The 15465-nt window shown below is 41.9% G+C and overlaps 1 protein-coding gene across 3 annotated transcripts in view; it reads left to right on the top strand.

Annotated features, from left to right (window-relative positions):
* Window positions 1-15465, top strand: part of LOC126742219 (uncharacterized) — a 256857-nt gene that overhangs the window by 222748 nt on the left and 18644 nt on the right. For all 3 annotated transcript variants that reach the window (XM_050448830.1, XM_050448829.1, XM_050448827.1), the window contains 26 exons: window positions 30-347; window positions 409-729; window positions 789-1109; window positions 1166-1807; window positions 2377-2682; window positions 3247-3567; window positions 3846-4166; window positions 4622-4945; window positions 5002-5640; window positions 5741-6046; window positions 6099-6413; window positions 6468-6794; window positions 6853-7806; window positions 7864-8169; window positions 8228-8872; window positions 8930-9244; window positions 9322-10266; window positions 10791-11438; window positions 11501-11815; window positions 12241-13188; window positions 13243-13563; window positions 13622-13951; window positions 14006-14317; window positions 14372-14710; window positions 14767-15066; window positions 15121-15432. In XM_050448830.1, the coding sequence (XP_050304787.1) occupies window positions 30-347; window positions 409-729; window positions 789-1109; window positions 1166-1807; window positions 2377-2682; window positions 3247-3567; window positions 3846-4166; window positions 4622-4945; window positions 5002-5640; window positions 5741-6046; window positions 6099-6413; window positions 6468-6794; window positions 6853-7806; window positions 7864-8169; window positions 8228-8872; window positions 8930-9244; window positions 9322-10266; window positions 10791-11438; window positions 11501-11815; window positions 12241-13188; window positions 13243-13563; window positions 13622-13951; window positions 14006-14317; window positions 14372-14710; window positions 14767-15066; window positions 15121-15432 (11451 nt within the window). The remainder of the gene's footprint in view (window positions 1-29; window positions 348-408; window positions 730-788; window positions 1110-1165; window positions 1808-2376; window positions 2683-3246; window positions 3568-3845; window positions 4167-4621; window positions 4946-5001; window positions 5641-5740; window positions 6047-6098; window positions 6414-6467; window positions 6795-6852; window positions 7807-7863; window positions 8170-8227; window positions 8873-8929; window positions 9245-9321; window positions 10267-10790; window positions 11439-11500; window positions 11816-12240; window positions 13189-13242; window positions 13564-13621; window positions 13952-14005; window positions 14318-14371; window positions 14711-14766; window positions 15067-15120; window positions 15433-15465) is intronic.

Raw genomic sequence — 15465 nt, 5'->3', positions numbered from 1 at the left:
TTTGTAATTATTTATGTATATAATTTTAGCAATTGAAGAACCAGTAATCGTGAACCCTTGTCAACCATCGCCTTGTGGACCAAACAGTCAGTGCAGAGATATTAACGGCAGTCCATCATGCTCTTGCCTACCAGAATTTATTGGTCAGCCACCAAACTGTCGACCAGAATGTGTTAGTAACAGCGAATGTGCTAATCACTTGGCATGTATAAATCAGAAATGCAAAGATCCTTGCCCAGGAGTCTGTGGACAAAACGCTGAGTGTAGAGTGGTCAGTCACACACCAAACTGCGTCTGTATTTCAAATTATGTTGGAAATCCTTTCACAGCATGTTCTCCACCTCAAGGTAAGATGTTTACTTCTGCAAATGAAATTTTTACTATTAATATATCTTTACATAATTTTAGTACCTCAAATAAGTGAACAAATATCTCCTTGTTCCCCCTCACCTTGCGGACCGAACGCAATATGCAAAGCTCAAAACAAAGCTGGATCTTGTAGCTGTATCGATGACTATATTGGTGATCCCTATCAAGGCTGTAGACCTGAATGTAGCGTTAACTCTGACTGTCCATCTAATAAGGCTTGTATCAATAAGAAATGCAAAGAGCCGTGTCCAGGAGCGTGTGGCCAGAATGCAGAATGTTTTGTTAGGAACCATTTGCCCCAATGCAATTGTTTGTCTGGATTCACTGGGGATCCGTTTAGGTTCTGCAGTGTGATTCAAGGTAGGAGCATAGTAGATACTTTTTCAAATTTGCTCACTTTTATATATTTCCTTTTCTAGCTGTCGTAACAGCACCGGAGCCACAAAACCCATGCCAACCATCACCATGTGGACCAAACAGTCAATGTCGTGAAGTGAATGCTCAAGCAGTTTGTTCATGTTTGCCAAATTACATTGGGTCACCCCCTAGCTGCAGGCCAGAATGCGTAGTTAGCTCCGAATGTGCTCAAAATAAAGCTTGCGTCAATCAGAAATGCGTGGATCCATGCCCAGGAACTTGCGGATTAAATGCTCAATGTTCGGTTATTAACCATAGTCCAATTTGTAGTTGTTCACCTGGACATACAGGTGATCCATTTACAAGATGCTACCCTATACCTCGTAAGTAATTTTTCAATAATTTCTTAGATGATAGCTTAACTAAAATTTTATTTTAGTCCCTCCAGCTATACAACAACCGGAACCTTACCGCAACCCTTGCGTGCCATCCCCTTGCGGTCCAAACAGTCAATGCAAGGATATTAACGGTAGTCCATCATGCTCTTGTCTACCAAACTACCAGGGGGCACCACCAAGTTGTCGACCAGAATGTACCATCAACTCAGAATGCTCAATAAATCTGGCTTGTATCAGAGAAAAATGTAGAGACCCTTGCCCAGGCTCTTGTGGCGCCAACGCTCAATGTAACGTTATCAATCATATACCCACTTGCACCTGCATTGAAGGATACACAGGAGATCCATTCTCCTATTGCTCACCAAAACCACCGCCACCTCCAGAACCTGTTGAAACTGACCCATGTAATCCCTCTCCTTGTGGAGCAAACGCCCAATGTAACAACGGAGTCTGCACTTGCCTACCAGAATACCAAGGGGATCCTTATAGAGAATGTAGGCCAGAGTGTATATTGAATAACGATTGTTCAAGAGATAAGGCTTGTATACGGATGAAATGTGTTGATCCATGTCCAGGAACATGCGGACAAAACGCTGAGTGTGCTGTGGTGAATCATATTCCTATGTGTTCATGCTTGGTTGGATATACTGGCAATGCTTTTACGTTCTGCTCAAAGATACCAGGTAAATAATAATGTTTTTAAAGTTATTTTTCTACTGGAGCAATTGGTATTTTGAAAATTCTCTAGTATTTTGATTCCTCATCACACTTCATGGTCACTATAAGGTGATTCATTCAGTTGTCCAACAGTTTTCGATGATGGACATTCTCTTCATTCAAGTCTAATGTAATCTTATCTTCTGCAATCAAGCAGTTCATACATAGTGCTTGTGGAGCATCTAAGGCACTCTAAGACTTGGCACTTTTTCAGTTTTAATAAATAAATAACGTCTTTATTATTAGAAAATAATTATGTGCACACTATGAAGGGCACAACATGCGAAGTTAAACCTTGTAGCCATTCCTCAGACCGCGTTTATTACCTAGTTCTGATCACCATTTGATATGATACTGAAGGATAGGTGATTTAGTTCCTTTAGAGGGAACTTTGTGTTCGTGTAAATCTTCCACCATCAGTTCATATTGCATAAGATAACCAATCTATCCATGCTCTAATTACAGGACTAAAAAAACCTTTAACAATTTTGATGTAAATACTTGAACTTATTAATATTTTTAAATTTTTTTTTAGATATCATACCACAAAACCCATGCAACCCGTCACCATGCGGACCCAACAGCCAATGCAGAGAAATTAATGGTCAAGCAGTTTGTTCTTGTGTGCCAGGCTTTATCGGTAGCCCACCGTCTTGTAGACCCGAATGTACCCTTAGTTCAGATTGTCCTTTGGATAGAGCTTGTAGTAACCAAAAATGCATCGATCCTTGTCCAGGGTCATGTGGAATCAGCGCTGTATGCCAAGTGGTTAACCATAATCCGATTTGTAGCTGTCCGGCAAGGATGTCTGGAAATCCGTTTGTCCGATGCATGATAATAGGTATGTAGATACAGATTAGTTGTATTAAGATTTGCTACTATGATGATGAGATTTGCAGATTTTATCCTGAAAAATTCTTGATACTTTTCCTTAAACTTCATTAAATATTGGAAGGGCTGCACCATTATATCATTGATTTTCAATGGCTAATGTATAAATAAATGCAAAAAAATATAGTGGTGTCATCTGCAAACATTTTATAAATAGATTCAGAAAATTTTTTGTCAGGTAGTCCAGGCTTTAACTGCCTCGAAGATTTAAAAAAAAAATCTACTCGAATAGGTTTGACGTGCATTTGCAAAATTCGTGAGAAAAGTTTATTCCAGTCAGTCCAGGCTTCAACTGCCAGGAAAAAACCTTTCATGGATTCTGCTGGTTGGTTCTCGCAGAGATTATGTCTTACTCAAACAGCTGCAAATTAATTGACAAATTAGCCAAAATAAGTCTTTTGCATCATCTGCTATTTTCTCAACTATGCTACTAATACAATATGCTATACAACTATACAACTATGCTATACAACTATGCTACTAATACAATTAATTAATTTTATAAATCTTTTAGAAGAGTCACCAGTGGTTGCACCAACAAACCCATGCCAACCATCTCCATGCGGTCCTTACTCGGAATGCAAACCGGCAAACGACCAAGCATCATGCTCCTGCCTACCAAACTACATCGGGGCTCCGCCCAACTGTAGACCCGAATGCGTCAGTAATAACGAATGCAACTACAATTTGGCGTGTATAAACCAAAAATGCGTAGACCCCTGTCCGGGCGTGTGCGGTCAAAATGCCAACTGTAGAGTGGTCAGCCATAGAGCCGAATGTTACTGTTTATCCGGCTATACTGGCAACCCCTTCGTCTCTTGCCAACTACCGCCCTGTAAGACTTGCGCACTATTATGCCTTTGTTTTATTTTGATTCGTACGGTGCCTTTACCCATACAGACTAATAACAAACAAATCGCTTGAAAAACTAATCCCATATTTAAGGTGTTTGTTGATAATATAACCCCCCGAAAAGCGTTTGGTCTTGCGGATAACCCCCAATATGCCGAGTGTCTTTAATAATTTCGCAACCCTATTTAGGGACACTTGGCGTTAGCTTTTGCTGGTCACTACCGCGTACTGAGTATGAAACTTACTGAATAATGATTTTAGCTCCGCCCCCTGAAATAACCAACCCTTGCCTCCCGTCGCCTTGTGGAGCTAACGCCATCTGTAGGGAACAAAACCGCGCAGGTTCATGTACCTGTCTCCCTGACTACATAGGAAATCCTTATGAAGGCTGTAGGCCTGAGTGTGTCCTAAACTCGGACTGTCCATCGAATAAGGCTTGTATCAATAATAAATGCAAAGATCCCTGTCCAGGAACTTGTGGACAAAATGCGGATTGTACCGTGGTGAATCATTTACCATCTTGTATTTGCATCCCTGGATATACTGGAGATCCGTTTAGATACTGTAACCTTATGCAAGAACGTAAGAATTTTTTTGTACTATGAGACTGTTACGGTATTGCAGAGAGTACAAGTTTTCTTTTTTCAATATTACTGATTTATACTATTATCAACATTATACTAATGTTTGAGTTTTCTAAACTAAGAGGAAATATATTTTTTTAAATATTCTTGGATATTTAGTATTGATAGTTTTTGAATAGTTCAGGAATCCAATCTGGATTTTACTCATTAGCATTTTTGTTTATGAATTCAGTAAATGTTGTTAGTACTCAAATTGCGGACACAAAGCATTTGACTACAGATACTTAAAAAAAAAGTAAGTTTTGCAAACGCCTTAACAGTCTGACCTTTATTTGCTTTATCGGTTGACTACAGATTCATATCCTGGTCTAGCTTTAAAAAGGCAAAATCAGTTTATGGTCTTAATCAGCAGTCACTAACTAGTATCAGTAATTCCATTTTTACTTTAATTAGCTGTTATAGAAGAAAAACCGGAACAAAACCCTTGCCAACCATCACCTTGCGGACCTAACTCACAATGTCGTGAAGTAAACGGTCAAGCCGTTTGCTCTTGCTTACCAGAATATGTAGGCAGCCCACCTAGTTGTAGGCCAGAGTGTGTCGTAAGCTCTGAGTGTCCTCTTAATAGAGCATGTATTAACCAAAAATGTGCTGATCCTTGCCCTGGCACTTGTGGACTGAATACCAAGTGTTCTGTGATAAACCACAGCCCTATTTGTAGCTGCAATCCTGGACATACTGGTGATCCGTTTACCAGGTGCTACCCTATTCCACCACGTAAGCTTATTTGCTGTGAAGGTTGATAGGTTATAACTAAATATTTATTTTTGTAGCTCCTCCGGTGCAACCAACTATAATTGAAAGAGATCCATGCGTTCCTTCACCATGTGGACTGAATTCTGAATGCAGCAATGTTGGTGGCACTGCTAGCTGTAGATGTCTCGCAACATTTATCGGTGCTCCACCAAACTGTAGACCAGAATGTACAATTAATCAAGATTGTTCAAGTAATTTAGCTTGTATCAGACAAAAATGCGTAGACCCTTGTCCAGGTTCTTGTGGCTTCGGTGCACAATGCTCTGTGATCAACCATACACCAATTTGTACATGTCCAGAAGGTTTTACTGGTGACCCATTTACCAGTTGCCAACCGAAACCACCACCACCACCAGAACCAGTAGAAACGGACCCATGCAATCCATCACCATGTGGACCAAATGCGCAATGTAACGATGGAGTGTGCACTTGTTTGCCAGAATACCTAGGAGATCCTTATAGAGGTTGTAGACCTGAGTGTGTCTTAAACAACGATTGTCCGTGGAATCAAGCTTGTATAAGAAATAAATGTCAAGATCCATGCCCTGGTACTTGTGGTATTAATGCGCAATGTGCAGTAGTCAACCACATACCGATATGTAGTTGCTTGGAAGGATTTACTGGAAATGCTTTTGTTACCTGTAATAAAGCAGTTGGTAAGTAGCAATTTCTTCACATACTTATGAGGAGTAATGATTGTTTTTTTTGCGTATTTCGAGGATTTTTTTTAAATTTGGGTTATCACTTACTTTTTAGTGCCCGTTGCACAAAATCCATGCAATCCGTCACCATGTGGACCCAACAGTCAATGTAGAGAAATTAATGGTCAAGCAGTATGCTCATGCGTACCAGGCTTTATCGGTAGCCCGCCATCTTGCAGACCAGAATGTGTAACTAGCTCAGAATGTCCTTTGAACCAAGCATGCGTGAATCAAAAGTGTATCGATCCATGCCCGGGCACTTGTGGAATTAACGCTCTCTGTCAAGTGGTTAATCATAATCCAATTTGTAGCTGCGCTCCAAGGCACAGTGGTGATCCGTTTGTTAGATGCATTCCAATACGTAAGTTCAAATCTAGGTGTACTCACGTGATACTTAATTATTTATTTTTTAGGCGAGGAACCAATAGAAATTAAAAACCCATGCAACCCATCACCATGTGGGCCAAATGCTCAATGTAGAGAAGTAAATGGATCGCCTTCATGTTCCTGTCTACCAGAGTTTATTGGACAACCACCAAATTGCAAACCAGAGTGTGTCAGTAATAGCGAATGTCCAAATCATTTGGCATGCATAAAACAGAAATGTAAAGACCCTTGCCCAGGTGTATGTGGTCAGAATGCTGAATGCAGGGTAGTCAGCCATACTCCAAACTGTGTTTGCTTACCAGGATTCATTGGAAATCCATTTGCTTTATGCTCCGAGCAAGGTAATTTCTTCTAAAGCGATTGAATGTTCGTTTAATAAACTCATTAATTTGCAGTAATTCAACCAGTAGAACGACCAACTCCATGTCTTCCGTCACCTTGTGGTGCAAACGCTGAATGTAGAGAACAAAATGGCGCAGGTGCCTGCATTTGTTTACCAGAATTTATTGGTAACCCTTACGAAGGCTGTAGACCTGAATGCAGTGTTAACTCCGACTGTCCCTCGAATAAGGCTTGTATAAGGAATAAATGCATCGATCCTTGCCCAGGAACTTGTGGACAAAATGCAAACTGTCAAGTTGTTAACCATTTGCCTTCTTGCAGCTGCTTGCCCATGTACAGCGGTGATCCATACAGATACTGCAGTTTAATACCACCAGAACGTAAGAAAAATTAAATTTCGCTCATAATTGTTTTGTAAAATTTGCAAAAACTTTTTAGCTGTAGTTGAAGAACCACAAAATCCTTGTCAACCATCGCCATGCGGACCCAACAGTCAATGTCGAGAAGTAAATGGACAGGCCGTCTGCTCTTGCCTTCCAGAATTTGTGGGCAGTCCACCCGGTTGTAGACCTGAATGTGTGGTTAGCACAGAATGTCCACAAAACCGAGCTTGCATAAATCAGAAATGCGTTGATCCATGTCCAGGCACGTGTGGCCTAAATGCCAACTGTCAAGTTATCAACCATAGCCCGATATGTAGTTGTGTTACCCTATTTACTGGAGATCCGTTTACTAGATGCTATCCATTACCGCCTCCACCTCCTGAGCCTATCCCGCAACCTCAAAATCCATGCGTGCCTTCTCCCTGTGGTGCAAACAGTCAATGTAGAGACGTTGGAGGTGCCCCGTCATGCTCCTGCTTACCTACTTTCATCGGAACGCCACCAAACTGTAGACCAGAATGTACCATTAACTCAGAATGCCCAAGTAACTTGGCTTGTATCCAACAGAAATGTAGAGATCCCTGTCCAGGATCTTGCGGCGCAAACGCCCAATGTAGCGTGATAAACCACGTACCGATCTGTAGTTGTGTTGATGGCTATACAGGCGATCCGTTTTCCTATTGCTCACCAAAACCACCACCGCCTCCAGAACCTGTTGAAACTGATCCATGTAATCCATCACCTTGTGGAGCGAATGCACAATGTAATAACGGTATCTGCACATGTCTGCCAGAATATCAAGGAGATCCATATAGGGGATGCAGGCCTGAGTGTGTTTTAAATAATGATTGTCCAAGAAACAAAGCTTGTATCAGAAATAAATGTCAAGATCCATGTCCCGGAACGTGCGGACAGAATGCTGAATGTTCTGTTGTGAACCACATTCCAATTTGCTCTTGTTTATCTGGATTTGTTGGAAATGCTTTTGTAGTCTGCTCTCCTATACCAGGTAACTACATTGTTGTTATTTTACTTTCCGAAGGCAATTTTCCTAAATCTTTTATAGTTGAAACACCTAAAAACCCATGCCAACCATCACCTTGTGGACCAAACAGTCAGTGCAGAGAAATTAACGGACAAGCAGTATGCTCTTGTGTACCAGGTTTTATTGGTAGTCCACCCACTTGCAGACCAGAATGCATCACTAGTTCAGAATGTGCTTTGAACAGAGCGTGTGTCAATCAGAAATGCATTGATCCTTGCCCAGGAACTTGCGGATTGAATGCTCAATGCCAAGTAGTCAACCATAATCCAATTTGTAGCTGTTTACCTGGACAGACTGGAGATCCGTTTACTAGATGCTTACCAATTCGTAAGTTGATAAAAGTTTTAAATCTATCAAATCATACTCAATATTCCTAACTCTATAGGTGAAGAGCCTCGACCTGAACCAACCAATCCATGCCAGCCAAATCCTTGCGGTCCAAACGCCCAATGTAAGGCAATCGGAGACTCTCCATCTTGTTCTTGCTTACCAGAATACACTGGCACTCCACCAAATTGTAGACCAGAATGCATTAGCAATAGCGAATGTGCCTCACATTTGGCCTGTATTAATCAAAAATGCAAAGATCCTTGCCCAGGCACGTGCGGACTTAACGCAGATTGTAGAGTTGTTAGTCACACACCAAACTGCATCTGCTTACCTGGCTTTATTGGAAATCCGTTTGTACAATGTAATCAAAAAATTGAAGAACCTATTGAAGAAAGACCGACTCCGTGTGTACCATCACCCTGCGGAGCTAATGCTATTTGTAGAGAACAAAATGGAGCAGGTGCTTGTCAATGTTTACAAGACTATATTGGCAATCCTTATGAGGGTTGCAGACCAGAATGTACACTAAACTCGGATTGTCCATCGAATAAGGCTTGTATCAATAACAAGTGTAAAGATCCATGTCCTGGTGCTTGTGGAACCAATGCTCAATGTCAGCCTATTAACCATTTACCTTCATGTACTTGTATTATTGGATATACTGGAGATCCGTTTAGATATTGCAGTATTGTCCAAGAACGTAAGTAAATCAATGATTAAATGAAATTCATCCACGAAATTCCTAATGCTTTTTTAGCTGTTGTTGAAGAACCTATTCACCCATGCCAACCGTCACCATGCGGACCGAATTCTCAATGTCGCGAAGTGAATGGACAGGCTGTATGTTCATGCTTACCAGAATATACCGGATCACCACCGAGCTGTAGACCAGAATGCGTGGTTAGCGCAGAATGTTCGTTTGATAAGGCATGCGTCAATAAAAAATGTGTGGATCCTTGTCCGGGAACTTGTGGCCTCAATGCCAAATGCCAAGTTATCAATCACAGTCCAATTTGCAGTTGTTCCAACGGATTCACCGGAGATCCATTTACCAGATGCTACACTATTCCTGGTAAGGATATTTCCAATTACTTGTCTAATTTTGTATAAGCTTTTTATAGTTTTTATAATATAACATCAATGTTTTAGCTCCTCCACCAGAACCTGAACGTCCCATTATCAAAGATCCATGTGTGCCATCACCTTGCGGACCAAACTCTCAATGTCGCGATATTGGTGGATTTCCATCATGCTCTTGCTTACCGACCTATACAGGATCACCACCGAACTGCCGCCCGGAATGCACCATCAACTCGGAATGTCCAACCAACCAAGCTTGCATCCAACAAAAATGTAAAGATCCTTGCCCAGGACTTTGTGGAACCAATGCACAATGTTCTGTGTTTAACCACGTACCCAACTGTATCTGCATTGAAGGTTACACGGGAGATCCTTTCAGTTTTTGCCAAATTAAACCACCAGAACCCGTGGTGGAAGAACAGGATCCGTGCAATCCATCACCTTGTGGAGCTAATGCCCAATGCAATAATGGAATTTGCAGTTGCCTACCCGAATATCAAGGAGATCCTTACTCCGGCTGTAGACCAGAATGCGTCCTCAACAACGACTGTCCCAGAGACAAGGCTTGCATTAGACAAAAATGTGTCGATCCATGTCCAGGAACTTGCGGGCAAAATGCAGAGTGTAACGTCATCAATCACATACCAAGCTGTTCATGCATCGCCGGCTATCAAGGAAACGCTTTCGTGGCTTGCCAACCAATACCACCAGAAATACCCAAGAATCCCTGCAATCCATCACCGTGCGGACCCAACAGCCAGTGCAGAGAAATTAATGGGCAAGCAGTATGTTCGTGTGTTCCAGGCTTTATCGGTAGCCCACCAGCATGCAGACCTGAATGCGTCAGTTCCAACGAATGTTCACTCGACAAGGCTTGCGTTAATCAGAAATGCATTGACCCGTGCCCGGGCACATGTGGCATTAATGCTATGTGTCAAGTTGTTAATCATAATCCAATTTGCAGCTGTCCAGCCAGGTTTTCAGGAGATCCGTTTACTAGATGTCTACCAATAGGTAAATATTAGTGCATTGTTTATATTATCATATAATCAAGTATCCGCAAGCTCTATAGTATTTTATGTATCTTCTCTTCTACCTTGTATTGGGCAACTTTTTATTGCCAAACAATAAAATTCTTCCTCGATCACTTCCAATAGTTTATGGAAATTAATTAGTTATCTTGCCTCCAAATTCGAGTGATGGGTTTGCAGGCCAGAATTCATTCATACTCAACCAGAATCCAACCATTTTATAACCACAATCCTCCTAATGCTTCTGGTCAACCTAAACGTGCCTGGCCATAGCCCTATCCTTTAGGAAGCTCTATTTCATTCATCACGTTAATATCCTGGATTCATTGACCTCACGGGGTACATCAGATCATATACTTGAGTAATCTCTTTTATTCTTCAAAACTGTCACAATATCTTAAAAAAATCAAAGCGATGTCTATTGAGAAGTTTCGTCTTTTAATTGTATCACTTGACTTATAAGCAAACTTGCAATATGTACTAATAAATAAACTTCTAATGTTTCAGTTGAAGAACCTGTGATAACTCAAGACCCATGCAATCCATCACCATGCGGACCTAACGCGCAATGCAAAGAAATCAACGGAAGTCCCTCATGCTCTTGCCTGCCAGAATTCATCGGTCAACCACCAAATTGTCGACCAGAATGTGTCAGTAACAGCGAATGTGCGAACCATTTGGCCTGTGTAAGACAAAAATGCCAAGATCCATGTCCTGGCACTTGTGGAGAAAACGCTGAATGTAGAGTTGTCAGTCACAGTCCGAACTGTATTTGCTCCGAAGGCTACATTGGCAATCCGTTTGTTAGATGCAACATCATCGAAGCTCCTAAACCGGTTGATCAAATAAATCCATGTTATCCATCCCCGTGCGGAGCGAATGCCATATGCAGGGAGCGCAATAATGCTGGATCATGCACTTGCGTTCAAGATTATATCGGAAATCCTTATGAAGGTTGTAGACCGGAGTGTACCTTGAACTCTGACTGTCCATCTAATAAGGCTTGTATCAGAAATAAGTGTCAAGATCCATGTCCAGGCACTTGTGGACAAAATGCCGAATGTCAGGTCATAAATCACTTGCCATCTTGTAATTGTATCATTGGATATACTGGAGATCCCTTCAGATATTGTCATGTTATCGTCCCAACACCAGGTTAGTATACAAATTTGATAAAAGACTTTTCAATATTTATACAAATAATTATTTAATTATAGAAGAACCAGAACGTCCTAAGAACCCATGCCAGCCATCTCCATGCGGACCAAACAGCCAATGCCGCGAAGTAAACGGTCAAGCCGTATGCTCATGCTTACCAGAATACGTTGGTTCTCCACCAAGTTGTAGACCTGAGTGCACTGTTAGTTCTGAATGTGCCCAAAATAGAGCTTGCATAAATCAGAAATGCGCTGATCCATGCCCCGGAACGTGCGGTCTTAATGCACAATGTAGTGTCATAAATCATAGTCCAATTTGCAGTTGCTCACCTGGACATACTGGAGATCCATTTACTAGATGCTACCCGATACCACGTAAGTTTTTTCGTTTCTCTATTCTACATAAGGCAGAATCAATAAAAAAGATCTTTAATGGGTTCTGTGTAAATCTCAGTATATTGAGAAGTTGTTATTAATCAATTGTGTCAATCCTTAAAGAGTTCTGGTTATCTATAGATCATAGAAATTGTCTTAATATTGATAGGGGATAAATTAGAGGAGATAAATTGTGAAAGCGAGTATCCTCCTTATTGTCCAGACTTTCACTTTTCACTTGTATTTAATATTGCCCTTAAGGGAATTAGGAAAAAATGATTTAAAACTCGCTCTGCAAATAAAGCATTAAAGCGATAGTTCACTCTCATTGAAAGATCTATAAATTTGGTCTATAATATTATAAACCTTGATCAGTTTAAAAATAATGTATTCTTTGTTGTGTTCACTTTATTTGCTTTTTACAGCTCCACCACCTCAGCCCATAGAACCGGTTATAACAAATCCATGCGTACCGTCTCCATGTGGACCTCACTCAATTTGTCAAGACATCAACGGTGCCCCATCTTGCGCTTGTATCACTAACTACATAGGTAGCCCACCAAGCTGTAGACCTGAATGCACCATCAACTCAGAATGTACCAGTAGGCTCGCCTGTATCAGAGAAAAATGTGTGGATCCTTGTCCAGGATCTTGTGGTTTTGGTGCTCAATGCTCTGTAATAAATCACACTCCGGTTTGTACTTGTCCGGAAGGCTTCACTGGTGATCCATTCACTAGTTGCCATCCGAAACCGCCTCCACCAACTGAACCTGTTGAAGCTGATCCATGTAACCCATCGCCGTGCGGTCCAAACGCTCAATGCAATAATGGTATCTGTTCTTGTCTACCAGAGTATCAAGGTGACCCGTATGTAGGCTGTAGACCTGAGTGCGTGCTTAATACCGATTGCCCAAGAAATTTAGCATGTATCAACCAGAAATGTAGAGATCCTTGTCCAGGAACTTGTGGACAGAACGCAGAATGTGCAGTAATTAATCACATTTCAACGTGCACTTGCCTCCAAGGTTACACCGGCGAACCGTTCGTTCTTTGTACGCAAATACGTCCGGAGATACCAAAGAATCCATGCAATCCATCCCCGTGTGGACCCAACAGCCAATGTAGGGAAATTAATGGACAAGCAGTATGTTCTTGCGTGCCTGGCTATATTGGAAGTCCACCAACTTGTAGACCTGAATGCGTTTCTTCCACAGAATGTCCTTTGAACCAAGCATGTCTCAATCAGAAATGTATCGATCCATGCCCAGGAACTTGTGGAATAAATGCTTTGTGTCAAGTTATAAATCATAATCCTGTGTGCAGTTGTCCTCCTAGGCAGAGTGGAGATCCATTCGTCAGATGTCTTCCCATAGGTAAAGTAGCTTAAAAAAAGGAATTTTTGCATCAATAACTATTGTTATTTTTAGTGGAACCACCAGAGCCGCCTAAAAATCCATGCCAACCATCACCATGTGGACCAAACAGTCAATGCAGGGATATTAATGGTAGCCCATCCTGTTCTTGCCTACCAGAATTTATTGGTCAACCACCAAACTGTCGCCCAGAATGCATTAGTAACAGTGAATGCGCAAATCACTTGGCCTGTATCAACCAAAAATGTAAAGATCCTTGTCCAGGAGTGTGTGGGCAAAACGCTGAATGTAGAGTTGTTAGTCATACACCCAACTGTGTTTGCCTAGCCGGATTTGAAGGAAATCCATTCGTTACATGCGCTATCAGACAAGAAGGTATAATTGTGTAGATCTATGTATTGAAATGTGATTACTACTTAATTTATTTTTGTAGTTCCACCACCAGAGCCAACTAATCCATGCGTGCCATCTCCATGTGGAGCTAACGCCATTTGCAAAGAACAAAACGGAGCTGGTTCATGCATATGCATTCCAGAATTCATAGGAAATCCTTATGAGGGTTGCAGGCCTGAGTGTACCCTTAACTCTGATTGTCCATCAAACAAAGCTTGTATCAATAACAAATGCAAAGATCCCTGCCCAGGAACTTGCGGATCTAACGCGGAATGTCAAGTTATTAATCATCTTCCTTCATGTAATTGTATACCTGGATACACGGGAGATCCGTTTAGAGTATGCTACTTACCACCCCAAAAAACTGAACGTATGTATTTAACGCCGACTGATGAACTCTAAATTTATAATCTGTCTATTATAGCTGTTACTGTTCCTTCTAATCCATGCCAGCCATCACCATGCGGTCCAAACAGCCAATGCCGGGAAGTCAACGAACAAGCAGTTTGCTCCTGCCTACCAAACTACATAGGAACTCCAACCGCTTGCAGACCCGAATGTACAGTGAGCGCAGAATGTCCTCAGAATCGCGCTTGTATCAACCAAAAATGCGCCGATCCATGTCCAGGCACTTGTGGGCTAAATGCGCAATGCAGTGTGATTAATCATAGTCCCATATGCAGCTGTGCCACTGGACATACTGGAGATCCATTCACTAGATGCTATCCCATACCACGTAAGGCCCTTTGGTGTTTTTCTTAAAGTTTTTTTGTAAAATTCATATTTTCAGCACCTCCACCGACACCACCATCACCAGTGGTAGTTCAAGACCCGTGCGTTCCATCGCCTTGCGGTTTAAACAGTCAATGCAGAAACATCAACGGCAATCCGTCATGTTCTTGCCTACCGAACTACCAAGGCTCCCCACCGAACTGTAGACCAGAATGTACAGTCAACTCCGAATGTCCAAGCAATTTGGCTTGCATGAACGAAAAATGCAGGGATCCATGCCCTGGTTCTTGTGGCATCCAAGCGGTGTGTGAAATTCGAAATCACAGTCCAGTATGTATGTGTCCACCTGGATTTATTGGAGATGCTTTTGTTGCTTGTACACCCAGACCCATTTCACGTAAGAATTTTTTTTTGTTTTTCGTATGTTCAGAGACTCACTAGTAAAATTTTTAGCGCCCAAAGTGGTGGACAGATGTATTCCGAACCCTTGCGGTTCAAATGCCAGATGTGACAATGGAACATGCTCCTGCTATCCAGAATACCAAGGCGATCCCTATAGGGAATGCAGACCGGAATGTGTGATAAACACCGACTGTCCTAGAAATAGGGCTTGCATAAACCAAAAATGTCAAGATCCTTGCCCGGGAGTATGTGGACAAAACGCTGAGTGTACTGTGTTCAATCACATTCCAACTTGTAGTTGCATACAAGGTTACACCGGAAATGCTTTTGTTATTTGTAATAAGATAACTGGTGAGAAATCAACATTAATCTTTGATTCATTTTACTCACAAATATGGCTTGTAGCACCACCGCCACCATCAAACCCCTGCAACCCGTCACCATGCGGGCCAAACAGCCAGTGCAGGGACATCAGCAGTCAAGCGGTGTGCTCTTGTCTACCAGGATACATCGGAGCCCCGCCCTCCTGTAGACCGGAATGCGTAAGCAGTGTAGCGTGCGCCTTGAATCGCGCATGCGTCAACCAGAAATGCATTGACCCATGCCCAGGCACGTGCGGAATCGAAGCCGTATGCCAGGTGGTCAACCATAACCCGATTTGTAGTTGCCCACCGAGGTATTCTGGTGATCCTTTCGTGCGGTGCAGATTTATCATCGGTAGGTTAAGCTTGAAAGCTTGTGCTGCAGATA

This window comes from Anthonomus grandis, chromosome 11 (assembly GCF_022605725.1).
Source record: "Anthonomus grandis grandis chromosome 11, icAntGran1.3, whole genome shotgun sequence".
Classification (NCBI taxonomy): domain Eukaryota; kingdom Metazoa; phylum Arthropoda; class Insecta; order Coleoptera; family Curculionidae; genus Anthonomus; species Anthonomus grandis.
The sequence above is the reverse complement of the archived record's forward strand: the minus strand, read 5'-3'. Positions and strand labels throughout refer to the sequence as shown.